Consider the following 25,254-nt stretch of genomic DNA (forward strand, 5'->3'; position numbering starts at 1 on the left):
CAGCATGCCACAGTGGCCACTGTCCTTTCAGAGAAAGGTTAGAGCGTCTGGCCCGCCACTGCATCCCCATGTTGCCAGCTCCAGCCAGGGATGGCCTCTATCGACTGACCACCTACCTGGAAGAACTTGATGCTGGGGAACTGAAGAAATTCAAATTATACCTGGGGACCGCAATGGAGCTGGGCCAGGACAAGATCCCCTGGGGACGAATGGAGATGGCTAGTCCTCTGGAAATGGCCCAGCTGATGGTGACCCATATGGGGACAAGAGAGGCTTGGCTGCTGGCTCTCAGTACCTTTGAGAGGATCCACAGGAAGGATTTGTGGGAGCGAGGACAGGGAGAAGACCTGGTGAGGGGTAAGGAGAGGGAAGGAGAGCCCTGCCTGGAATACACCCATTTTCTTAATTTTACATCAGTGAAGTGGATTCAGCCCAGCAGGTCTCTGTCCATGCTGTCTTTTTGCCTAAAAGCACCCTGTCTTTTAAAGGGCGTGTGTGTGTGTGTGTGTGTGTGTGTGACAGTTTGCAAAAATCTATTGTCTCCTTCTACCATGTAGGTCCCAGGGATGAAATGCAGGCCTCAGGCTTGGCCTTGTCTCTGATCCTAATCAGGATATTTTCCTAAGTGTACATAATGTATGTTGATCACAGTCACCCTCCTTACTCTACCTTCCTCTCAATCTGCTGACCCTTCCTCTCCCTTCTACTTTGATGTTCTTTAAAAATACTCATGTGTTGCTGATAGTGGATGTATGGCACATGTGAGTGAGTGCCAGCACTTGGGTGTCACAGCCTGCCTGTGGTGCCAGAGGACAGCTCCTCCTCCAGGGATAGTACCCTCTGGCCTCTGTGAGCACCTGCTTATGACCTGCACCTAAACTCATGCTGTCTCACACATATAAATGATAATTTTGTTTTGTTTGTTTTTCAAGACTGGGTTTCTCTGTGTAGCCCTGGCCATCCTGGAACTCCCTTTGTAGACCAGGCTGGTTTTAAACAAAGAGATCTACCTGCCTCTGACTGCTGAGTGCTTTAATAAGGCATGTGCCATCCATCACCTCCTGACCTAAGAATAATGTTTGTAAAGTGAAAAACTATTATTACAAAGCTCTATCTATCTATCTATCTATCTATCTATCTATCTATCTATCTATCTATCTATCTAATCATCCATCCATCTCTATATCTGTCTTACTATGTAGCCCAGGTTGGGCTCAAACCTGTGTGGATCTCATTGCCTGAGCTTTCTGAGTGTGGAGATAATGTATGTGTTAGTCACCACTTTAGGCTATCTTATTTATTTAGTTACTTAACAGCACTAGGTATTCAGTTTATTTTTTTTAAAGGTTTTTATGAAAGAATTATGTGGCCAAGTGCAGCGGCACATGCCTGTAATCTCAGTACTCTAGGAGGCAGAGGCGGGCAAATCTCTGTGAATTCGAGGCCAGCCTGCTCTACAAAGGGAGTCCAGGACAGCTAAGGCTACACAGAGTAACACTGTCTCAAAAACTCAAAAACAGACAAACAAACAAAAACAAATAAAAATCACTTAAAAAAAAAACAGTTTTAACCAGCCTCTGCTTGATGGCTAGAGATGCTGAACACTTGTAAAAATAACTGGCCATTTGTGTTCATTCTTTTGTAAACTGTTAATTTCATTAGACCATTTTTAAATTAGGGGCCAAACCCAGACAACATGAGTTCAGTCCCTGGAACCAACATAATGATGAACATCTCCACAAAGTTGCCCTCTAAGTGCTCTCTCTCTCTCTCTCTCTCTCTCTCTCTCTCACACACACACACACACACACACACACAATAACAACAAGAAGAAATACAAGAGTTTCTTAAGCTGGGCTTGGTAGCACACACCTATAACCCCAGCGCTTTGAGAAACTGAGAGGGGTGGGGGTGGGGGTGTGGACTACTACAAATTGAAGGTCAGTTTGGATGACACAGCAAAACCCTGCCTCAAAAACCAAACACATGGCTGGTGAGATGGCTCAGTGGGTAAAGGCTTCAGCCACCAAACCTGAGGACCTTAGTTTCATCCCCAGAACCCACATGGCGAGAGGAACTGCCAAGGCTGCCCTCTGACTTCCCCACATTCCCTGTGGTGTGCGTACCTCAACTGCACAGCAGCAAATGCAATACGTGTGTGTGTGTGTGTGTGTGTGTGTGTCGATGTTGTTGCTCAGAGGGATGTATTGTGTGGGTATATATAAATACATATATAAAAATACACACACACATATGTGTGTGTATGTGTGTGTGTGTATGTATGTATGTATATATATAGCCAAGCTGGGTGCGATGGCACCCACCTTTAATCCAGCTCTCAGAGAGAGAGAAGCAAGTGGATCTCTGTGAGTTCAAGGCTAGCCTGGTCTACCTAGCTAGTGCCAGCCCAGCCAAGGCTATGTAATTGGATCCTGTCTCAAAAAAAAAAAAAAAAAAAAAAACCAAGAAAAAAGAAAAACTTTAAATTACATAACCATATATGAGGAAAACAATCTTTTACGTATAGAATATTTGCTTATTTACATTTTTGTTATATCTATTTCTTTGTGTGTGGGGGGGGTTCAAGACTGTCTTATCTGCTCCAGGCTAGCCTTGAAATCCCTGTGTAATCAAGGATGGCTCAAAATCCAGGTCCTGCTGCTTCTACCTCCTAAATACTGAAAGAAATTTGTGTATATATAATACATCTATACTTATATTTCAGATGAGGTCCCTCTACATAGCCTTGGCTGTACTGTAATTCACTGTGTGTGTGTGTGTGTATCTATGCATATTAAAGAAAATTCCTTCCTAGCTTTTTTCCCAAAAAAAAAAAAAAATCTTACCTCAGACACAATTTCATTTTCTCAAGAAATCCCTTTGCTTGATTGTGGACCTATCTGTCATCACCCAGCATGTGAAATTATATTGTTATTTTTTCACGGGTTGCTCTCCCTGCAGTTAGACTGTCCATTTCCAACACAGCACAGAGAGGTGAGTGTTGGACACTCTAGCACAGATCAGCAAGAGCTACAAAGGTATCTGATGTAACAACTATTATCAGGACTGGAGGTGTAGTTCAGGGCACAGTGCTTGCCCAGCATGCGCAGGACCCTGAATTTGATGCTTCCAAGAAAAAAAAAAAAAAGAAAAGAAAAGAAAGAAAGAATAAAATGTAATACTACTGAATGCTAGCTGACCTCCAAAAATATCTCTTGCAGTCCCTCCGAATAATGGTTTGTGCTCCCTCGAGAGCCAATCAGCTTACCTTTTGGATGTCTCGCCTGGTGCTTCAAGGAAAGGTGAGCTATAAGCCCTGTTCCTATTAGGATGTACTACTAGTTGCATATATGCCATAACCCAGCTGAAGGCAGTTACATACATACATGCATGCATACATACATACATACATACATACGTCTATGTATGTGTGTGCTTATATTTGAGACAGGGTCTCTCTACATAGCCTTGGCTGTACTGGAACTCACTATGTAGACCAGGCTGACCTGAACTCACAGAGATCCACCTGCCTCTGCCTCCCATATGCTGAGATAAAGGCATTTGCTACCATGCACAACCAAAAACAGTATTTAATGTTGGCATATGGCAAGTAGTCTTAGGTGAAATAGATGCAGTTTATATGGTAAACAAACACCATCATCTTTGAATGATTTTTAGAATATTTATTTATTTTTATTTTCTATGTGCGAGTGTTTGTTTGTGTAGTCACCGTATCCATGTGCCAGAAGGCCTTGGGTCTTTTGAGATTGGAGTTAAAGGTGGCTGTGGGCTGCCCCCTAAGTGCTGGGAACCAAATGTGGATCCTCTGTAAGAGCAGCAAATGCTCTTAACTATGGAGCCATTTCTCCAACCCCTTTTAAAAATGTTTAAGCCTGGTATAGTAGGTGCAAACCCATAATTCCAGCACTCAGAAAGGTAGAGGCAGGCAGATCTCTGTGAGTTTGAAGTCAGCCTGGTCTACAAAGTCAGTCCAGGACAGCCAAGTCTACACAGAGAAACCCTGTTTCAAAAAAAAAAGTTTAAACTTATTTTGTGTGCATGGGGGTGGGGAGTGTGCCTTGTTGGATGTGTGAAAGTCATAGGGCTTGAAGGAGTCAGTTCCCTCACCCCATTGTGTGAGTCCTAGGGGCTGAACTCAAGCCGTCAGGCTTAGTGGCAAGCGCCTCTACTGGCTGAGTCACCCTACCCGACTTTGTTGATTCATTCAACCCCTGTATGTCAGCCATTTGTCATTCAATTTTTTGGTTTGTTGTTTGGACTAGAATTTACTATGTAGCTGAGGCTAGACTTGAACTCCTGACCCTCCCACATATAATTTCCAAGTGCTGGGGTAACGAGTTCTTAGCTTAAGTCGTAAGACTTGCCACTTTATGAGTATGAGATAGCTACCAAACTACTTTTCACAAATGAATCACAATCTAGAAGAAGAGAAGCAGGGAGCTGGGTGTGTTGGTTAAAGCCCATGATCTCAATATCTCAGGAGGCTGAAACAGTAGCAAGTTTACACTTAGTTTGTGCTGCAAATTGACATCTTCCGGAGGAACATTACATACCTACAACTGCTAAATCATCTCTCAAGCCCCGTACCCACCCTGTGGCTCTTGAATGCTGCACCCTTGAAGAACCAGGCTCAACGGATAGGCGTTCCACTGACAAGTGTCCTCTCCAGCAATTGTGCATTACTTATATGAGCTTAGGGAGAGGCCTTATGAATCCTGTAAATTTCATGAACTTCTTTAGCCTAGTGTCTTAGCTCCTTGAGTCTTATGAGCCTCTCTCACGGAAGACAGGTTTCAAGACAGAGAAACCAATCACTTGGGTCTTATGAGCCTCTTTAGAGGAAGACATGTTTTAAGTCAGAAGAATCAGTCGCTGCACAACAGATGCAAAGAGTATGTACTCATGTAGCTCCACTTGAAAACCTCAGCTTCCCCAGAGAAGGGTTCTCAGACTGCACCTAGAAACTGTTCTAAGGACCTGTCTGGCAGGACAGTAGCCACTAGACCTTGGCAGTCACTGAACTCATTGTAATTTGCTGATGACATTGGGGAATGGTGGCTTTTATCAGCTTTGGGGGGACATCCATGTTGAGGCAGGGGGATCAAGAAAAGTTAGAAACCAGCCTGAGACACAGAGCAAGGTCATGGAGAAAAAGAAAGAAGGAAGGAAGAAAAGAAGAACAGAAAGAGAAGTGGCTTGTTCCTGTAATTCCTAGCAGGTAGAGGCAGAAGCAACAGGTTCAGTACTGCTGTCAGCCAGGGTTGTCCCTGGCTACATGGGTAGTATGAAGCCAGTCTGATCAACATGAAACTCCATCTCAAACAAACAACAAAAAGTGGATGGGGGTGGGGCATGTAGCCCAGTTGTTTGAGAACTTGCCTAGCCTCCATGAAGTCCTGAGTTCGATTCCCAGCACCATATAAATTGGATGTGGTAGTGCATGCCTGTAAACCTGTCTTTGAGTATATAGCAAGTTTGAAGCCTGCCTAGGCTACATGACATCCTGTCTTAAGGAAAAAAAAAAAAAAAGGCTGGGGTCAGAAAGATGGCTCAGTGATTAGGAATGTTTACTGAGCCACAGGCCTGTGATCCCAGCACTCAGGGAGGCAGAGGCAGGCAGATCTCTGTGAGTTCAAGGACAGCCTGGTCTACAAAGTGAGTCCAGGACAACCAAGGCTACACAGAGAAACCCTGTCTCCAAGCAAAACAAAACAAAAAACCAACCAACCAAACAAAACCAAGAAGAGTGCTTACTGCTCTGTCAGGGACTGGAGGCTGGTCCCAGCACGCCGCCCGCTAGGCAGCTCCCACCGGCCTGCAACTCCAGTCGGGGACTCAACACCCTTTTCTGGCCTCTCTAGGAGCTCGAATTTCTGTGCACATTTCCTCCCCCCGCCCCCACATATATATATTCCAAAAGTAAAAACAGGGGCTGGAGAGAAGGATTCAGCAGTTAAGAGCAACAGTTGCAGTTCCAGAGGCTCTCAGTTCCATTACCGGCACCCACACGGCAAGTCTGTAACTTCAGCCCCAGGGGATCCAATGGCTTCTGGCCTCTGCAGGCACCAGCATAGGTAAGGTACACAGACAAGCATTTTGGTAAAGCACCCACACACATTAAAACGTAATAATAAACTAAATTAAAAAGAAATAAAATATTTTCAAAAAGTTGCTTAGTGGATATGCCACAGACCTTCCCTTTCTCTCAACTAGATCCCCGGGCAACCTACAAAGACTATGTCCGAAGGAAATTCCGGCTAATGGAAGACCGCAACGCCCGACTAGGCGAAAGTGTCAACCTGGGCCATCGATACACTCGGCCTGTCCTAGTAAAGGAACACTCAAATCCCATCTGGGCACAGCAGAAACTTCTGGATACAGGGTGGGGACATGCCAGAACGCGGGGCCACCGGGCTAGCCCTATCCAGATAGAGACCCTCTTCGAGCCAGACGAAGAACGCCCTGAGGCACCACGCGCGGTGGTGTTACAAGGAGCAGCGGGGATGGGGAAGTCCATGCTGGCCCACAAAGCGATGTTGGACTGGGCTGATGGGAGGCTCTTCCAAGGCCGGTTCGATTATGTCTTCTATATCAGCTGCAGGGAGTTGAACAGAAGCCACGTGCAGTGCAGCGCACACGACCTCATCTCCAGCTGCTGGCCGGAACCTGAAGCACCCCTCGAGGACCTCATCCGGGATCCTGATCGTCTCCTGTTCATCATTGATGGCTTCCATGAGCTTCATCCTTCTTTCCATGATGCTCAGGGTCCCTGGTGCCCCTGCTGGGAGGAGAAAGGACCCACAGAAATCATCCTCGGCAGCCTGATCCGGAAGTCACTTCTGCCTCAGCTCTCTTTGCTCATCACCACTCGACCCTGTGCTCTGGAGAAACTTCACGGCCTGCTGGAACACCCCAGGCACGTAGAGATCCTGGGCTTCTCCGAGGCAGAGAGGAGGGAATATTTCTACAGATACTTCCATGACACCGGACAGGCGAGCCAAGTGTACAGTTTCATGACGGACAACGAGCCCCTCTTCACCATGTGTTTTGTCCCTATGGTGTCTTGGGTGGTCTGCACCTGCCTCAAACAGCAGCTGGACAGTGGGGAGCTTTTAAGGCAAACATCTAGGACCACCACAGCAGTTTATATGTTCTACCTTCTGAGCTTGATGCAGCCCAAGCCGGGGACCCCAACCTTCAAAGTTCCAGCCTACCAGAGAGGCCTTGTCTCTCTGGCTGCAGAGGGCCTCTGGAATCAGAAGGTTCTATTTGAGGAGCAAGACCTTGGGAAACACGGCCTAGATGGAGCAGATGTCTCGACCTTCCTCAATATGAACATCTTCCAGAAGGACATCAAGTGTGAGAAATTCTACAGCTTCATCCACCTGAGTTTCCAGGAATTCTTTGCAGCCATGTACTGTGTGCTGCATGGCAGAGAGACGGTGAGAAGAGCACTGGCTGAATACGGCTTCTCAGAAAGGAACTTCTTGGCCCTCACTGTCCGCTTCCTGTTTGGTCTCCTCAATGAGGAGATGAGATGCTACCTGGAGAGGAATCTAGGCTGGACCGTCTCCCCTCAGGTCAAGGAGGAAGTGTTGCTGTGGATCCAAGACAAGGCTCGCAGTGAAGGCTCCACCCTGCAGCGTGGCTCCCTGGAGCTCCTCAGTTGCCTGTATGAGATCCAGGAGGAGGACTTCATCCAGCAGGCCCTGAGCCACTTTCAGGTGGTTGTAGTCAGCAACATCTCAACAAAGATGGAGCACGTGGTTTGCTCGTTTTGCGTGAGGTTCTGCAGGAGCACAGAGGCGCTTCATTTGCATGGGAGCGCTTACGGTGCAGGCACAAGGGATGACACCCCAGAACCTTCAGGAGCCCAGACTGTGTCTGAACACTCGTAAGTACCTTTGACCTGTGCTTTTCAACAAAGGTGATTTGGGGAGAGGCAAGAGCTTTTGTTTTGCTTGGGGATTATGTGTTTATTTGTTTACCTGGTCGGTTACTTATGGTTTATGTTCTTTCTTTCTCTCTCTGGTTTTTTGTTTGTTTGTGCCACCACACCTGGTTTATTTATGGTTTTTCTTTTTTTCTCTCTTGTTTTTAGCATATGTAGAATACTTTCTTTTTTCAATTTTTTTAAATTTATTTATTTATTATTCACTTTACATCATGGTTGTAGCCTTATCCCTTCTCTCCTCCCATTCCCACTCTCCCTCCCCCTTCCATTAATTTATGGTTTTTTGAGATAGTTTCTCTGTGTAGCCCTGGCTGTCCTGGAACTTGCTCTATAGACCAGGCTGGCCTAGAACTCACAGAGATCCACCTGCCTCTCTCTCCCAGTTGCTGGGATTAAAAGTGTGTACCACCAATGCCCAGCTTTGCCTTGGGGATTTTTTTTAATGTGTGTGGGGTGTGTGTGTGAATGCAGATACCCAGCAAACCCTAGAAGAGGGCAACAGATCCCTTAGGGCTGGAACCATTATGAGCCTTTATGAGCCTCTGAACATGGTTCTGGGAAGAGCACCTTTGGAAGAGCAGCAAGCCTTCTTAATGACTGAGCCATCTCTCCAGCCTTTATTTTATTTTTAATTTTGTGTGTGTGTCTGAGTTTGGGTTGTGCAAATGAATACAAGTGCCCACAGAGGACAGAAGAGGGCATTGGATCCCCAGGAACCAGAGTTAGAGGCAGTTGTGAGCTGATGTGGGTGCTGAGACTTGAACTTAGGTCCTCTAGAAGAGTTCTTAACCACTGAGCCATCTCTCAGTGGTTTGGGAATTTTTCATTTTTTGTTTTATTTTGAAATTTCATTACATTTATTTATTTTGTGTGTGTGTGTGTGGTGCAGTGTCATGGATGTGTGTTCAGGTCAGAGGACAATTTATGGGGCTCCGTTCCCTCCCTCTACCCTGTGGGTCTCAGGGTTTGAACTTGGGTCATGAAGCTTGTTGGCAAGAACCTTTACCCACTGAACCATCCTGCTAACCCTTTCATTTTATTTTATTCCTTCTTAGTACCTGTGTGTTCCCCTTTCTGTGTGTCTGTCTCTTTCCATCTGTATCGCTGTGTTCCTCTTTCTCTCTGTGTGTTGTTTTTGTCTCTGTGTGTCTGTTGCCTTGTCTCTATGTTTACACCTCTCTGCATGTCTGTCTCTGTGTGTGTGTCTGTCTCTGTTTCTTTCTGTGTGACTCTGTGTATGTGTGTGTGTGTCTGTCTCTATCTGTGTGACTCTGTGTGTGTATGCGTGTATGTGGTGTTCAGGTGCTCGAGGGCAGGTGTGTGTGTGACGGTTAGAAAACAACTTTTGCCACTTAGTGTGTGTGGTGGCCGAGGCAGGAGGAACTCTGTGAGTTAAAGGCCAGCCTGGTCTACAGAGCAAGTTTCAGGACAGCCAAGTCTACACAGAGAAAACCTGTCTCAAAAAAACAAACAAACCCAAAACAAGAAAGAAAAAAAAAAACCTTCAGAAGTTCATTTTTTGCTTTTTTACCTGCTAATCATCTATCTCACTGGCCCTGGTTTTTTGTTTTTTGGTGTGTGTGTGTGTGTGTGTGTGTGTGTGGTGCTGTTGTTTTGAGACAGGCTTTTTCTGTCTAGTATTGGCTGGCCTGGCTGACCTTGCTGGCCTAGAACTCACAGAGATCCACCTTCCTCTGTCTCCCTGAGTGCTGGAATTACTGGTGTGTGCCACCATGCCTGGCCTGGTTTTGTTTTCTGAGGCGTGGTTTCCTGTAGCCCAAGTTTGCCTCCAGCTCACTATGTAGCAGGGGATAATAATTAACCTCTGACCTCCAGGCTCCACCTCCCAAGTGCTGGGATTACAGGCATGCACCACACTGTCCATCTTGTTTTGACAGGGTCTCACTCTGTCAGTCCTTCTGCCTCAGCCTCCCAGATGTTAGGATTACAAATGTGAATCACCAGGACCACGGGCCAAGGATTTTGTTGCCCTTCACTCTGACTCTCCAGACAGACATCCAGTAAATCTGGAAGTGTTCTTGTTACGCTCGCAAACTGGGTGATGCTACTGACATCTAGTGGCAATAAGGAGAAATGCTGCGAATCGCCGCATGGGCGGGGTGGTTCCTGCAAACATTCAGATAGTTCCTAAATACTCAGTGGGTCCAAGCAGCATACAAGGTGGTCTTCAAAACATGCAGGACGGTCCCCATAACGAAGAAATAGGCTGACAGTACAAGAGCTTGGACCTTCACTTAAACAATATTCACTGATACTAAATTGAGCAGGATAGGGAGAATCTGTTATTAAAGACCTTTTCAGGGGCTAGAGAGATCGCTCAGGGGTTAACATCACTGGCAGCTCTTCCAGAGGTCCTGAGTTCAATTCCCAGCAACCACATGGTGGCTCACAACCATCTGTAATGAGATCTGGTGCCCTCTTCTAGCATGCAGGTGTACATGCAGACAGGACATTGCATATATAATAAATGAATAAATAAATCTTTAAAAAAAAAACCTTTTCAGGATGGGCTGTGGTAGTGCACACCTTTAATCCTAGCGCCTGGGAGGCAGAGACAGGTAGATCTCTGAGTCTGAGGCCAGCCTGATCTAAAGCGTGAGTTCCAGGACAGCCATGGCCAGAGAGAGAAACCTTGTCTCTGGGAAAAAGGAGGAGGAGAAGGAAGAACATTTCAGCGGGCACTGTGATGCACAACTTTAATTCCATCACTCCAGAGGCAGAGGCAGCAAGAGAATCCCTGAGTTTGAGGCCAGCTTGGTCTACAGAGAGAGCTCCAAGACAGCCAGGGTTACACTGAAAAGCCCTGCCTTGTAAACCAAAACAAGAGAGTGTAAGAAGAAACCACCCTGAAGCCATTTTGAATAAAACTTCCACTTAGAATAGGAGTCATATAACGTTTAAGTTCCCAAGACCTCCCAGGGTAACTGTGTAACTCCCCGGTTGGCAGGTTGAGGCATGAATGCTAGGCAGATTGCCCCACCACAGTTTAATAACTCAACCAGTGAGAACAGTGTACCACAAAGATGTGTTCCTAAGGAAGTCCCATATTCCCAAATCCTTATTGGTGGGATAAGTTGGCACAGATGTTTGTGGTTTGGAGCTTAAAATCTCTGTAGCAGGGCTAAAGAGATGGCTCAGGGGTGAAAGGCACTTGCTGCTCTTCCAGAGGTCCTGAGTTCAATTCCCAGCAAACACATGGTGACTCACAACCATCTGTAATGGATTCTTCTGTCATGCAGGCATACATGCAAATAGAGCATTCATATACATAAAATAAGTAATTTTTCTTTGAGACAGGTCTTCTCTTTGTAGCTTTGGCTGTCCTTCACTCGCTTTGGCTGGCCTCCTACTCACAGAGATCTGCCTGCCTCTGCCTCCCAGAGTGCTGCAATACAGGTGTGTGCCACTGCACCCAGCCTAATAAATAAATCTTTAAAAATAAAAAATGTCTTTAAAAAAACAAAAACTGTAGCATTCTGACTCAGGGGTGCAGTTGCAGCCTGAGTACAATAAAATTTGTCATTTGCCTAAATACTTACCAAGATGAATGCTAGAAGGCAGTCAGCTCCCTGGGCTGTGCTGTCATCCCTGACTGGTCAGATTTTGCTGCCTAAGTACAATAAAGATCTTGCTTTGCTGGACTCTTGTGCCTGCTTGGGTTGTTTTGGATTTCAGGACCCTAACACCAGGTGTCATAATGGCACGTGCCTTTATTCCCAGCACTCAGGAGGCAGAGGCAGGTGGCTCTCTTTCCTTCTGTGAGTTCCAGGCCAACCTGGTCTACACAGTTAGTTTCAGGACACCCAGAGCTACATAGCAAGACCCTCTCTCAAAACAAAACACCACCACCACACACACACACACACAAAATGAAAAAAGGAAGGAAAGAAAGAAAGACAAGAGCTATCTCTCTGAAGTCAAGCATGATATCTCACATCACTGTAATCCCAGCAATTGGGAGGTGAAGAACAGAGGATCAGGAGTTCAAGGTCATCCTCTGGTACACACAAGTTGAGGACCACCCTGGACTACATAAGGACGCCCCTAAACATGCACGCATGTGTGTGCACACACACATACATACACAAGAATGATCTAAGAGTGTTGGAGTTTGAGATAAACTTGAAAATAGCAAGGGGTAAAAAAACAATACATAAATATATAAAGAGGCTAAGATGCTTTCTGCGTTGTTATACGGACCACTAAGCTCCACGCTGGCCCTTACACAGACAGAAGAGGGACTTGCTTCCTGACATCTACAGTGCACACCTCTCAGCAGCCGTCTGCACCAACCCAAACTTGATTGAGCTGGCCCTGCACCGAAATGCTTTGGGCAGCCGGGGCATGCGGCTGCTCTGTCAAGGCCTCAGACATGCCAACTGCAAGCTTCAGAACCTGAGGTGAGTCCCGGCTGCAACCTGAGCGTCTCATGGTCCCACCACCCTCTTCTGTGAGGTTCGTCCAAGGGCAACCACCGGTGCGCTGGTCTGCCACGCCTCCCGTGGCAGGGCACAGTGAGCCTCTTCCACTTTAAGGTCAACGCTTTGTTTTGGTATTTCCAGACAGGGTTTCTCTGTGTAGCCTTGGCTGTCCTAGACACGCTTTGTGGACCAGGCTGGCCTGGCACTCACAAGGATCCACCTGCCTTTGCCGAGATTACAGGCGTATGCCACCACACCTGGCTTCTTCTTTAGAGACCAAACTTTTAGTAACAGCAAAACCAAAACAGTTTCACTATATAGCCCTGGCTGCTCTGGAACTTTTTATAGGAGCCAGGCTGGCCTCCAACTCAAGAGATCTACCTGCCTGTGAGTCCTACCTCCTCCTGAGTGCTGGGATTAAAGATGTAATGTTATGCTGGGTTTATAGCCTTAAAAAAAAAACTTTTTGTGTTTAAGACAGTCCTGGTTGTCCTGGACTCCCTTTGTAGACCAGGCTGGCCTCGAACTCGCAGAGATGCACCTGCCTCTGCCTCCCGAGTGCTAAGATCACAGGCAGGCACCACTGCGCCGGACTTAAAAAAACAGTATTATTATTATTATTATTATTATTATTAATTTATGTGTATGTTGGCATATGAGGATGACAGACAGGTCACCTGGAACTAGAGCTCCAGGCACTTGTGAGCTGTCTGTACTGGGAATTGAACTTGGGTCGTCTGCAAGAGCAATATGTGCTCGTAAGCACTGAGCCTTCTTTCAAGCCCTGCAGCCTTACATTGTGAAGCAAGCTCTCAGACTGAACCTGGAGCTTCCCCACGGAATCTGCTTGTCCCTGCCTCCTGTGAGCGAGGCATAACATCTACCACTTTTTTCTATGGTGCTGGGAATAAAACCCCAGGACTTCTCTTTTCCTACTGAGCCATCATGTAGCCCCTATTACATTTTTATGATTCCAAAAGCCCCATATTATACCACAACGACCCAAGCCTTAACAGCGATCAGCTCCTTTATTTTTCTTTGTCCTGAGGATAGAAACTACAAATGTGCAACTCAGGTGCTCTGCCACTGAGCTGAGGACTTTTTACAAAATTTATCTCAAATAAAAAAGGGGAGAAAAGCCGGACAGTGGTGACACACACCTTTAATCCCAGCACTCAAGAGGCAGAGGCAGGCAGGTCTCTAAATTTGAAGCTAACTTGGTCTACAAATGAGTTCCAGAACAGCCAGGGCTACACAGAAAAACCCAGCAACAAGCCAGGTGGTGGCAATGCATACCTTTAATCCCAGCATTGGGGATGCAGAGCTAAACAGAGGAGGAGGGGGTGGACAAAGAGTATTTCAGCAGGGCCTTGTGATGCATGACTTTAATTCCATCACTCCAGAGGCAGAGGCGGCAGAGAATTACTGAGTTTGAGGCTAGCCTGGTCTAGAGAGAACTCCAGGACAGCCATGGCTACACTTTTCTTTTCTTGTCTCAGAAAAGAAAGTGAGAGAGAGCGAGAGAAAGGCCAACAACAAAAATAAAAGGGGTTAGAGAGAGGCGCATGTAACCTTAAAAAGAGAGAAAAATGTGAGGCAGAGAATTCCAGAACGGCTACCCAGTAAGTAACTTTTTTCTGTTTTCCTTCTCATCTAAGGCTGAAGAGGTGTCAAATCTCCAGATCAGCCTGCCAGGATCTTGCAGTGGCTCTCATTGCCAACAGGAATTTAATCAGGCTGGACCTCAGTGGCAACAGCATTGGGGTGCTAGGCCTGAAGCTGCTCTGTGAGGGGCTGCGACACCCCAGATGTAGGCTGCAGATGATCCAGTGAGTGGGTTTGCCGTAGACATGAGTGCTCTTCCCCTTCTGCAACTGTTCCTCCTCCTCCTTTTGCTCTTTCCCCTCCTCTTTAAATGCTATTAGTATATATTAATTGTATATATTACTAGAATTCAGAGTCCCATCCCCCACCCTACCCCTGCTCTTTCTCTCTCAGTTTATTAAGACAGAGTCTCATGTAGTCCAGGCTGGCCTTGAACTCCTCATTCTCTTACCTGTATACATGGTAGTACTGTATCACCACACCTAGCCTTCAGTGTGGCATTTCAGTGTGTGTGCCACATGCACAGATCAAACCCATCCCGCCTTTTCTTAGTACGCTTAAAAGATTCATTAAAAAAAAAAAGGTAGATAGATTTTTTTTTTTTTATGATTTTGTCTGTCTTCAGTTTTGGCCTTTTGAGACAGGGTCTCACTGTGTAGCCCTTGCTGACTGGAACTTGTGTAAAGCAGGCTGGCCTCAAACTCACAGAGGTCTGTGTGCCTCTACCTCCCCAGTGCTGTGATTAAAGGGGTATATGATCACACCCAGCCCCAACAGAATCTTTAAAAATTGTTTAAAGCCAGGTGTGATGGCTCCCACTTTTAATTCCTGAACTTGGAAGGCAGAGGCAGGTGCATCTCTGAGTTCCAGTTCAGCCTGGTCTACATAGAGAGACACTGTCTCAATAAACAAAACCATCCAGCCAACCCAACCCAACCAACTACATAGGAAAGAGAAAAAACTACAGAGGTTCATACTGGTGACTAAACAGGACATGATAACCTCTTCCTGTCTCCCAGGCTGAGGAAGTGTCGGCTGGAGGCTGCAGCTGGCGGAGAGATGGCATCTGTTCTCAGCAACAATTCACATTTGGCAGAGCTGGACCTGACAGGAAATCCTCTGGAGGATCGGGGACTGCAGCTGTTATGTCAAGGGCTGAGGCACCCAGTTTGCAGGCTGCGGACTTTGTGGTGAGTTCTTCAGGGGCCGATTCCGAGGGCAGGTCTGTGTTGGTGCAATCAGCTGGCGGCACATTTCATCCCAGCACTCTGGAGGCTGAGGCAGGGATGTTTTCAGGTTCTTGGCATCTTACTCAAGCATGAAATAAAAGGAAACTGGACAGATGGCTTGGAAGTTAAGAGCACTTGTTGCTTTTACAGAAGGACCTTGGTTCAGACCCCAGCACCCACATAGCAGTCACAGCTTCTGTAAAAGGCAGTTCCAGGGAATATTTGAACCTGCATCCTCTGGAAGAGCAGGCTGTGCTCTTAACTGATGAACCATCTCTCGAGCCCCATAAAAAAAATTCCAGAAACATGGCCATCATGCCTGATGACCTAAATTCAATTCCCTGAACTACGGCTGAGGAAGGAGAAACCTGATCTTCACAAACATACCCCGAAAGCGAAGTGCTGGTGTCAAAGGCATGAGACACATGCCAGTCTAGTTTGTTTTAGCAATAAAATAAGTCTTACTCAAAGTATGTGTAGGACCTGGTGGTTAAAGGTAAAGGTGTCTGTCACCAAGCCTGTCGACCTAAGTTTAGTGCCTGGAGGCCACACTGTGAAAGGAGAGAAATGATTCTTGTTAGTTGTGGGGGGGGAGGGGGCTGGAGAGATGGCTCAGTGGTCAAGAGCACTTGTTGCTGCGGCGTGCGGCGAGTACATACGTATATCCTTAAAATATTTACAGATTTATTATGATGTATACAGTGTTCTGTCTGCATGTATGCCTGCACACCAGAAGACAAAAGCAGATCCCATTATAGATGGTTGTGAGCCACCATGTGGTTAGTGGAAATTGAACTCTTGGAAGAGCAGCCAGTGCTCTTAACCACTGAACTGTCTCTCCTACTCCCATAAAATTATTTTTGAGACAGGGTCTCACTGTGTATCTCTGATGAACCTGAAATTCGACACATAGACCAGGCTGGCCTTAAACTCATGGAGGCTCCACCTGCCTCTAACTTCTAAGTGCTGGGATTAAAGATGTGTTCGCTACCACATTTGACATCACAAAATAATCTCAAGTGTAACTTTAGTGTAATTTTTTAAAAAGTATAACCCAATAATATATTTGCCATCTGGTACAACTTTTTATTGGTCTTATGTTTTCCTTTTTGTGTGTATGTGGTATTGGGAACTGAACTCAGGACCTTGCATGTACCAGGCAAGTGACTTACTACTTAGCTGCACCCCTAGCTTCTGGTTTTTTTTAGAGAGAGCCTCACTATATACCAAGGCTATTCTCTAGTGGAGCATCCTTCTGCCTCAATTTACCAAATGCTAGTGGGTGTCACAGGTATGTGCCACACAGCTTGCTGAGAGCAAGGGACTCTAAAGATGGGGCAGAGGGTAAATTCAGCACCCCGGGAAACTCTCCCATCATGCTTACTGCGCTGGATTCTGTGCAGGCTGAAGATCTGCCACCTTGGTCAAGCTTCCTGTGAAGATCTGGCCTCGACCCTCAGCATGAACCAGAGCCTGACAGAGCTGGACCTGGGTCTGAATGACCTTGGGGATTCTGGGGTGCTGCTGCTGTGTCAGGGCCTCAGGCATCCGGACTGCAAACTCCAGACGCTCCGGTGAGTGGCATTTCCTTGGACTCTTCTCTGCTGTGGAGGCCACGGTACCTCCCATTTCCTCACCAGCTCTAGCTACAGAATCTTTCAAGATTTCTTGCCACAGGGCCTTTACACAAAAACTGACATTCCCTGAAACTGCCCTCTGCCCACTTTTTTCCAGGGAAAAAAGTGAGACGAATCCTTCAGGTCTCAGAACAAACACCACTGACCAAAGCCTACCCTCTGTTCTGATTCGCTTTCTGTGATAAACATCACAACCAGAAATGACTTTGGAAGGCAAGGGCTTATTTTGGCTTCTACCTTTGGTTTGTACAGGTGATGATTAGTTCATCACTGAGGGAAGCCAAGGCAGGAGCTTGAAGCACAACAAACAAAAAACAAAAACAGAAACATGGAAGAATGCTGCTTACTGGCTTGGTTTGCTAACTGGATCTTGTTTTTGTTTTTCCTGGTTTTTGAGAGCAGGTTTCCCGATATAGCTCTGGAACTCGCTCTGTAGACCAGGGTGGCTTCAAACTTCAAACCCTACGAATACACTGCCTTCAGTGGGCTCCTGAATCAATTAACCATCAAGAAAAGGCCTGCAGTGGCTAGAGAGAAGAGCACTTGTTGCCCTTATATAGGACCAGGGTTCATTTCTCAGCACCCACATTTTGGCTCACAACCCACCATCCATAACTGACTCCGGTTCCAGGGACCTGACATCCTCTTCTAACCTCTGTGGGCACCAGGCATACACATGGATGTTCATACACACTAAAGGAAAAATAAACATTTTTAAAGATTTATTATTTATATAGTCTTCTTCCTGCACATACACCTGCACTCCAGAAGAGGGCACCAGATCTCATTATAGATAGTTGTGAGCCACCATGTGGTTGCTGGAAATTGAACCCCGGACTTTTGGAAGAACAGCCAGTGCTCTTAACCTCTGAGCCAACTCTCCAGCCCAAAATGTTATGTTCTGCCAGGTGTGGTGATGCACACCTATAGTCACAGCGCTCTGAGAGGCAGAGGCAGACAGACCTCTGTAAGTTCAAGGCTAGCCTGGACTACACAGTGAGTGCCAGGACAGCCAAGACTACACGGAGAAATCCCATCTGGAAAAGAAAAAAAAAATTAAATTAAATTAAAAAAGGGTATATTCTTAGCCAGGAGTGGTGGTGCACCCCTTTAAGCCTAACACTTAGGAGGCAGAGGCAGATGGATGTTTTTGAGTTCCAGGCCAGCCTGGTCTATATAGTGAGTTCCTGGATAGCCAGGGCTACATAGTGAGACCCTGTCTGTAAATTGATTAATCAATCAATCAAATAAATAAATAAATCACCCTAGTCTACACAGGACTACATGACTCAGTGGGAAAAGGTGCTTTGCTGGCAGGCCTAATGATCTGAGTTCAGCTCCTGAGGGAGACATGGTAAGACACGACCCAACTCCCACAGACTGTCTTTTGACCTCCTTGTGGGCATTGTGGCAAGCAGCATGTGCACACACGTGGGAATGTGCACACACGTGGGCATGTGCACACACAAACGAAAAAGAGTAAAAATAGGGGCTGGAGATTAGGCTCAGTGAGTACACCATTGGCTGCTCTTCCAGAGGACTCGGGGTTCAATTTCCATCTCCCACATGGCAGCTCCCACCCATCTCTGACTCTATTTCCAGGGGACCTGACACCTTCACGCAAACATGCATGCAGGTAAAACACATGAAATAACATAAAAATACATCTTCAAAAACGCTAACCCTGAGTGAGTGCATGATAGTCAAGGCTACACAGAAAATAAACAAAATAAACGAAAAGAAAAGAAAATGATCTTTAATTTTTTTAAAAAAGCAAGGGCTTTAAAAAATATATATATATATATATTATGCATACAATGTTCTGACTGCATGGACACCTGCATGCCTGAAGAGGGCACCAGATCTCAGAGGTAAGCCACCATGGTTGCTGGGAAAATTGAACTCAGGACCTTTGGAAGAGCAGCCACAGCTCTTGACCTCTGAGCCATCTCTCCAGCCCCATGTTTTTCACAGACACATTGATTTTATTTATGGAAAAGGGTCTCACATCCTCCATTGGGTGCTGCCTGCCCACCACAAGAGCTGAGAACCAAACTGGTGTCCTTTATAAAAAGGAACGAGTGGGGCTGGAGAGATGGCTCAGTGGTTAAGAGCACCCTCTGCTCTTCCCAAAAGACCCAGGTTCAACTCCCAGCATCCACATGGCAGCTCACAACTGTAACGCCAGTTCCAAGGGATCTGACACCTTCACACTAATGCACATAAAATAAAAATTAAAAAAAAAAGTTTGAAAAAATAAAAAGGAACAAGTGCTCTTTACCCTGAGCCATCTCTGCAGCAACATGGAACTCTATCCCACTTTTTTTTTTTTTTTTTCCTGACAGGGTTTCAGGTAGCTCAGGCTAACCTCCAACTTGCTCAGACTTGCACTCTGATCTCCCATGTATAATGACCACAGGCAGGCAATCACACCCCATTTATGCAATAGTGGTCCACGCTATGCGTAGGTTCAGCAGGTACTCTAACAAAGGAACACCCCCAACTTCCTTTTAATATTTAAAAACTGCATATACAACTTATTGCCCACAAGTATGCTTACAACCACATGCATGCCTGATGCCCAGAGGGCTTGAGATCCCCCAGAACTGGAGTTACAGCCAGTTGTGAGCTGCCATGTGGTGCTTATTACTGCTGAGCCACATCTCTAGCCCCTCTCTCCCAAGACAGGGTCCAGCCCTGGCTCTTCTGGAACTCACTCTGTAGCCAGACTGGCCTTGAACTCAGAGATCGGCCCACCTCTGGGGGATTAAAGGCCCTGCTTCTCCTTGCTTATTTTTCTTGAGTTTCATCCTACCTGGGCCCTTACTTTCTGTCCTCTGACTTTTTTTTCCCCCCTCAAATGTAGACAAACCATACTCCTGCACCTAGCACACATATTTGGTGCCTAAGGCCAGCCCCAGTGACATACCAAAAGGCATAGGACAAGCTCAGCTTGGCCATCCTTCCCTCTAGGTTGGGCATCTGCCGGCTGGGCTCAGAGGCCTGTGCAGGGATTGCCACCGTCCTGCAGATCAACACTTGCCTCCGAGAGCTGGACTTAAGCTTCAATGACTTGGGAGACAGGGGCCTGTGGCTCCTGGGGGAAGGAATGAGGCACCAGGCCTGCAGACTCCAGAAGCTGTGGTGAGTGTTCCCTGGGGAAGAGGGGGCAGGGGTAGGGATGGAGATGTTATTGGAGGAGACAGGGGCTGGAGAGATGGCTCAGAGGTTAAGAGCACTGGCTGTTCTTCCAAAGGTCAATTCCTGGCAACCACATGGTGGCTCTATAAGATCTGGTGCCCTCTTCTGGCTTGCAGGTAGGACACTGTATACATAATAAATAAAACCTTAAAAAAAATGGAGACAACAGCTTTTCCTTGCTTCCCTTTACCTTTGGAAAAATCCACGCAGATGAAAAGACAGCCTGTGGTTTAGGCATGAGACTCAGCTCAAAAGTTCCCTGCCTAGCATGCAGGAAGGCCTGTGTCTCATCCCCGGCTGGCACTGCACTAATTGGGCCTGATGGCTCCTACCTGCAATCCTAGCACTTAGGAAATGGAGGCAGGAGGACCAGAAGTTTGAGCTTAAAGCCAGCCAGGACCACGTAAAATTCTGGCTTAAAACAGAACAAAAAAAACCAAAAACCAAAAAACAAACAAGGTGTAGCAGGCATGGTGGCACACACCTGTGATCCCACTACTCAGGGAGGCAGAGACAGAGGTATTTCTGTGAGTTCGAGGTCAGCATGATCCAGGAAGTACAGGATAGCTAAGGCTACAGAGAATACCCTGTCTGGAAAAACAAAAACAAGATAACAACCAAAACAACAAAAAAGGGTGTAAGGGCCAATGAGATGGCCAAAGATGGCCCAATCTTTGGTTGCCTGGAGGTTCTCATTTTGATCCTTTCTGTCCCACGTGGTAGAGACCCCTTCATGTGTGCCTCCACACCCAGCTTATTTTTTGCATTGTTGTAGCTGAACAGCCAGCCTGACCACTACAGGCCATGGGAGTTCAAGACCAGCCTGGTCTACATAATCAGTTTCAGGACAACCAAGGCTATCTAGAAAAACCTTGTCTTGAAAAACCAAGATAAAAACAAAGAAACAAGGAGCTGGAGAGATGGCTCAGTGGTAAAGATCATGGTTAAGACCCAGGTTCAACTTCCAGCACCTACATTATAGCTCCCAAACACCTGCAACTCCAGTTCCAGGGGACCTGATGCCCCCTTCTGACCTCTATGAGCACTGCAAGCACATAGTACAAACATCCATGTAGGCCAAACATTTATATATTAAAATATAAACCTTAAAAAAATTATTTTAACACACACACACAAACCCCAGGTAAGACAGCTTTATTTTTCTTGTGATGTGAGGCTTAAGCCAATGAGCTGTTCAGCCCTTCCCCCAGTCCATAAGTCACCTGGGATATTGAATATAATAGCAGCCAGGTTAGAAGTCAGGGCTTCTCAGATGGCTGAGCAGATTAACAGCATAGGAGCAGCAAGCCTCAGGACTGATGCACAGGACCCATAGCGTGCAAAGAACTGACTTGAGGAAGTTACATAATGATGATACATAATGATGACAGTGATAATGACATTGATCTCCGCTTCATAACTAGTATGAGGCCAACCTGGGCTATAAAAGATGCTACCTCAGAAACCAAATGTAACCAGGAGGCAGATATGTGTGAATTCTAAGACTAACCAGAGCTACACAGGAACCCTGTCTCACACATACACAGACACATGCTGGCTATATCAGGAAGCACATTAAAGAAACATAACTGGAGACAGAATAGCATCATTTACCCCCAACAAGAACAGATGATGCACTTTGAAGCCTCCAAAAAAAAAAAAAAAAAGGCATTTATTACCTTGTATAACTAAAATGAGCTGCCTTTAGGCATAACATGATCTGGGCACTTGATTTACATTTTTTGAGAAAGGTTTTATTTTTATTTATGTATGTGTGCATCTGGGCCTGGGAGTCCACAGAAGCCAGAAGATGACCTCAGATCTCCTGGAGCACCCGTTATGGGTTGTTGCTAACTTCTTGGTGCTGGAAACCAAACCTGGGTCCTCTAGAAGAGCAACCTCAACCACTGAGCCATCTCTCCAGTTCAGGCCCTGATCTCAGGCTAAACCAACTTCATGACAGCTCTGCTCTGTCCCCAAATCCACATTGTTTTCAACAGCATTTCACTGTGTACTCACTCTGTAGACCAAACTGTCAATCCACCTGCCTCTGCTTTCCTGAGTGCTTCCAAACCCACACCTTCAACAAGCTCTAAGTGTGAAGACTCCTTGGGCAGAGGGGCCGCTGAGGGCTAGAGCCATCCCTACTTCTGAGGCCAAACTCCACTCCCAGACTCAAAGTGAGGAACAATTAATCACAAAAGGAAACAATTGATCCTTGGCTCCAAACCACAATGGGATCCAGTCTATAATAACTCACATTATGACTTGCACTGTTTTTCTGTTGTAACAACACTGTAGCCAAAAGCAATTTATAGAAAAAGGGTTTACTTTGGCTTATGGTACAGAAAGAAAGAAAAGATAGTGACTTGGTGAGGAAAGCATGGTGACAGGAGGGAAAGGCGGGATCTGGAAACAACCCCAAAGCAGCCTTGAACTTAACAGACCCAACTGTCTCTGACCAAGTGCTGGGACTAAAGGCCCAAGAGCTACAAATGCTCTTCAGTGTTGGCCACCTCTAACCCTCCACACAGTGTCACCCTGGAGCTAGCTGGATCCCTGCATGAGCAGGGCAGGCAGTCTGTTTGCTCAGGGCTACATCCCTAAGGGCTATGTCAGGCAACCGCTGGATGGGCGCAGGACGGAGTCCTTTACACCTGGTCCCTTAGAACATCAGCCCTATTCCCTGAAAAGCATGCCCCATTCACCCGCCAGGTGTCCTTTGCAGGCTGGACAGCTGTGGCCTCACCTCCAAAGCATGTGAGGACCTGTCTTCTATCCTGGGAGTCAACCAGACCCTGAGTGAGCTCTACTTAACCAATAACGCTCTGGGAGACAGTGGTGTTGGACTGCTGTGCAGGAGGCTGAGACATCCAGGCTGCAAACTTCGAGTCCTGTGGTGAGGGATGCACCTCCATTTCTCGGAGAGAGGGGAGGCAGGAATGCTGGTCTCAGATTTCGGGGGTAGGGATGCTAAATAACTGAGATGCACAAAAAGCTGGATAAGCGAGGCTCAGTGGTGTGCGTCTTTAGTAACAGCACTGGGAAAAGGCAGGCAGATTTCTGTAAATTCAAGGCCAGCCAGTGAGTCCAGAACAGCCAGAGCTACTGAGAAACCTTGTCTCAAAAGTCAAAACAAACTAGCGCTGGAGAGATGGCTCAGCAGCTAAAAGCACTCGTTATAGAAGACATGAGTTTAGTTTCAAGCACCCATGTAAGGTGGTTCAAAACCACCTGTAATTGTAGCTCTTAGGGACTCAATTCCCATCTCTTACCTTCCTCATACCCCTACCTCACACATACAGACATACACATATGTAAATAAAAATAAAAGGCAGAGCTGTTTCACTCCTGGACTCGGATGTAATACACGTGAGACCAGTACTTATGCACATGCTAGCTGGGAATTATGATTTACTGGGTAGTCCCCAAACTCTCCGTCCTTCTGTCTCAGCCTCCTGAATGCTGTAATTGTAAGCAGGTGCAGAATACCTTACTTGCTACTCTTTCAGATGAGGCCAGTCTCAACTGGAATCTGAAGTTCTAAGTCTGTTACTTACCAACAACATGTTTTCACACCAGAGTAGCTGCACCTGTAAATGAGAATGCAGGTTGCATACTTAAAATTGGGAGTAAGGAGCTGGCTGCTGAGAGAGCCTGTTTCCAACCAGGCAAACAAAAAATTGAGAGTAAGGGGGTACATGCCTGTAATCCCAGCACAGAGGCAGAGGCAGGCGTATCTCTGAGTTCAAGGCCAGCCTGATCTACAAATCGAGTCCAGCACAGCCAGCCAAGGCTACTCAGAGAAACCCAGTCTCAAAAAAAAAAAAAAAAAAAAAAAAAAAGAGCTGGAGATGGCTCACAGGTTAAGAGCACTGGCTGTTCTTCCAAAGGTCTTGAGTTCAATTCCCAGCAACCAATGGTGGCTCATAACCATCTGTAATGAGATCTGGTAATCTATTTTGGCCTGCAGGCACACACGCAGGCAGAATACTTAAAATTCTACCTGGAACTGAATCCTGGCCCTGTGCAAGAACAGAAAGTACTCAAGCCCCAACGAGTAAGATACATACTTGAAAAGGAGCAGGAAGTTTTCTTTACCATGTTAAAATTCATCATATCAGGATGTCTTGTTAAATTATCATAGTGACAGTCCCATGCTCTGTCCCTAGGCTGTTTGGAATGGACCTGAACAGAACAACCCACGGGAGACTGGCAGCACTTCGAGTCACAAAACCGTACCTGGATATTGGGTGCTGAGCACTAGTTTGTAATCAGAATGGACCCGAACAGGACCTTTATTCCCTCGGACGGCTATGAGAATACTTGAGAACTTTTAAGATGAGCCTTAAAAAGTGGTGAGGTCGGAACTGGAGAGATAACTCAGCAGTTAAGAGCTCTTCCAAAGGACCAGGGTTCAATTCACAGCAATCACATGGCAGCTCACTGCTGTCTGTAATCCCAGTTCCAGAGGTTCTGACACCCTCGCCCAGACATACATGCAAACAAAACACCAACGCATGTGAAATAAAATTAAGTTTCAAATAAAAACAGATGAGTGGATAATGATCACACATTCAAGGTCATCCTCAGAAACCAGCTAGGACTGCTAGTCTTGAGTCAGGAGGCCCACAAAATACAGGCTGACAAAAATGTTGAGACCTAAACACTCAATCTTCGATGAAGATCTTGGGATTTGATGCAGACCCGTGCAGACAGTTAACATAGAAATTGGCTGGTTAGCAAGAGGTTTGAAGAGCAGTAATAGAGAACACGGGGATACGGGGGCATGAGTAGTGGGAGGGGCATTCCAGATTTCAAAACAAACATCTTGGGACATTTGGATAGTTCAGTGGGGCAAAACTGCCACCTACTGGCCAACATCCAGAACTACAGTCCAATTAAAATAAATGGGAGAGCCACATTTATGCACAAGCTAGTTTTCCAGAGGCAAATTAGTAACGCTTGCAACCATATAGAGGCCATTCTCATTGCCTGAGTATATCCAGCTGACACTCTAGAAAACTTTTGCTTCTTGACTGAAAATAGTACTCACACATTTGTACAGTGGACTGAACAGGAGCTGCCCACAGAAGCACAAAGGGTTCCCAGGAGACACAGAAGCTGAGACTGAGCTGGAGATGGAGCTGCAGGAAGATTGGCTG

General features: G+C 46.3%; 1 protein-coding gene across 2 annotated transcripts; it reads left to right on the forward strand.

Annotated features, from left to right (window-relative positions):
• Positions 1–24,836, forward strand: Nlrp12 (NLR family pyrin domain containing 12). 2 transcript variants are annotated; one of them, XM_021649523.2, is made up of 10 exons: positions 1–357; positions 3,222–3,302; positions 6,235–7,915; positions 12,226–12,396; positions 14,076–14,246; positions 15,042–15,212; positions 16,655–16,825; positions 19,862–20,032; positions 22,818–22,988; positions 24,262–24,836. In XM_021649523.2, exons 1-10 carry the CDS (start codon positions 69–71, stop codon positions 24,347–24,349), a joined length of 3,165 nt encoding a protein of 1,054 aa, XP_021505198.1. In that variant the 5' UTR covers positions 1–68; the 3' UTR covers positions 24,350–24,836. The 2 variants fall into 2 exon arrangements, with proteins under 2 accessions (XP_021505198.1, XP_021505199.1); XM_021649524.2 differs by lacking the exon at positions 22,818–22,988.
• The last annotated feature ends 418 nt before the right edge of the window (positions 24,837–25,254 follow it).

This window comes from Meriones unguiculatus, chromosome 14 (genome assembly GCF_030254825.1).
Source record: "Meriones unguiculatus strain TT.TT164.6M chromosome 14, Bangor_MerUng_6.1, whole genome shotgun sequence".
Lineage (NCBI taxonomy): Eukaryota > Metazoa > Chordata > Mammalia > Rodentia > Muridae > Meriones > Meriones unguiculatus.

Excerpts from the sequence above, each read along its gene's own strand:
- Nlrp12 (XM_021649523.2), top strand. The coding sequence starts at position 69 with ATGTTGCCAGCTCCAGCCAGGGATGGCCTCTATCGACTGACCACCTAC. Across the intron at positions 12,397-14,075 it reads TGCAAGCTTCAGAACCTGAG|GCTGAAGAGGTGTCAAATCT; the intron begins GTGAGTCCCGGC and ends TTCTCATCTAAG. Across the intron at positions 15,213-16,654 it reads TGCAGGCTGCGGACTTTGTG|GCTGAAGATCTGCCACCTTG; the intron begins GTGAGTTCTTCA and ends GATTCTGTGCAG.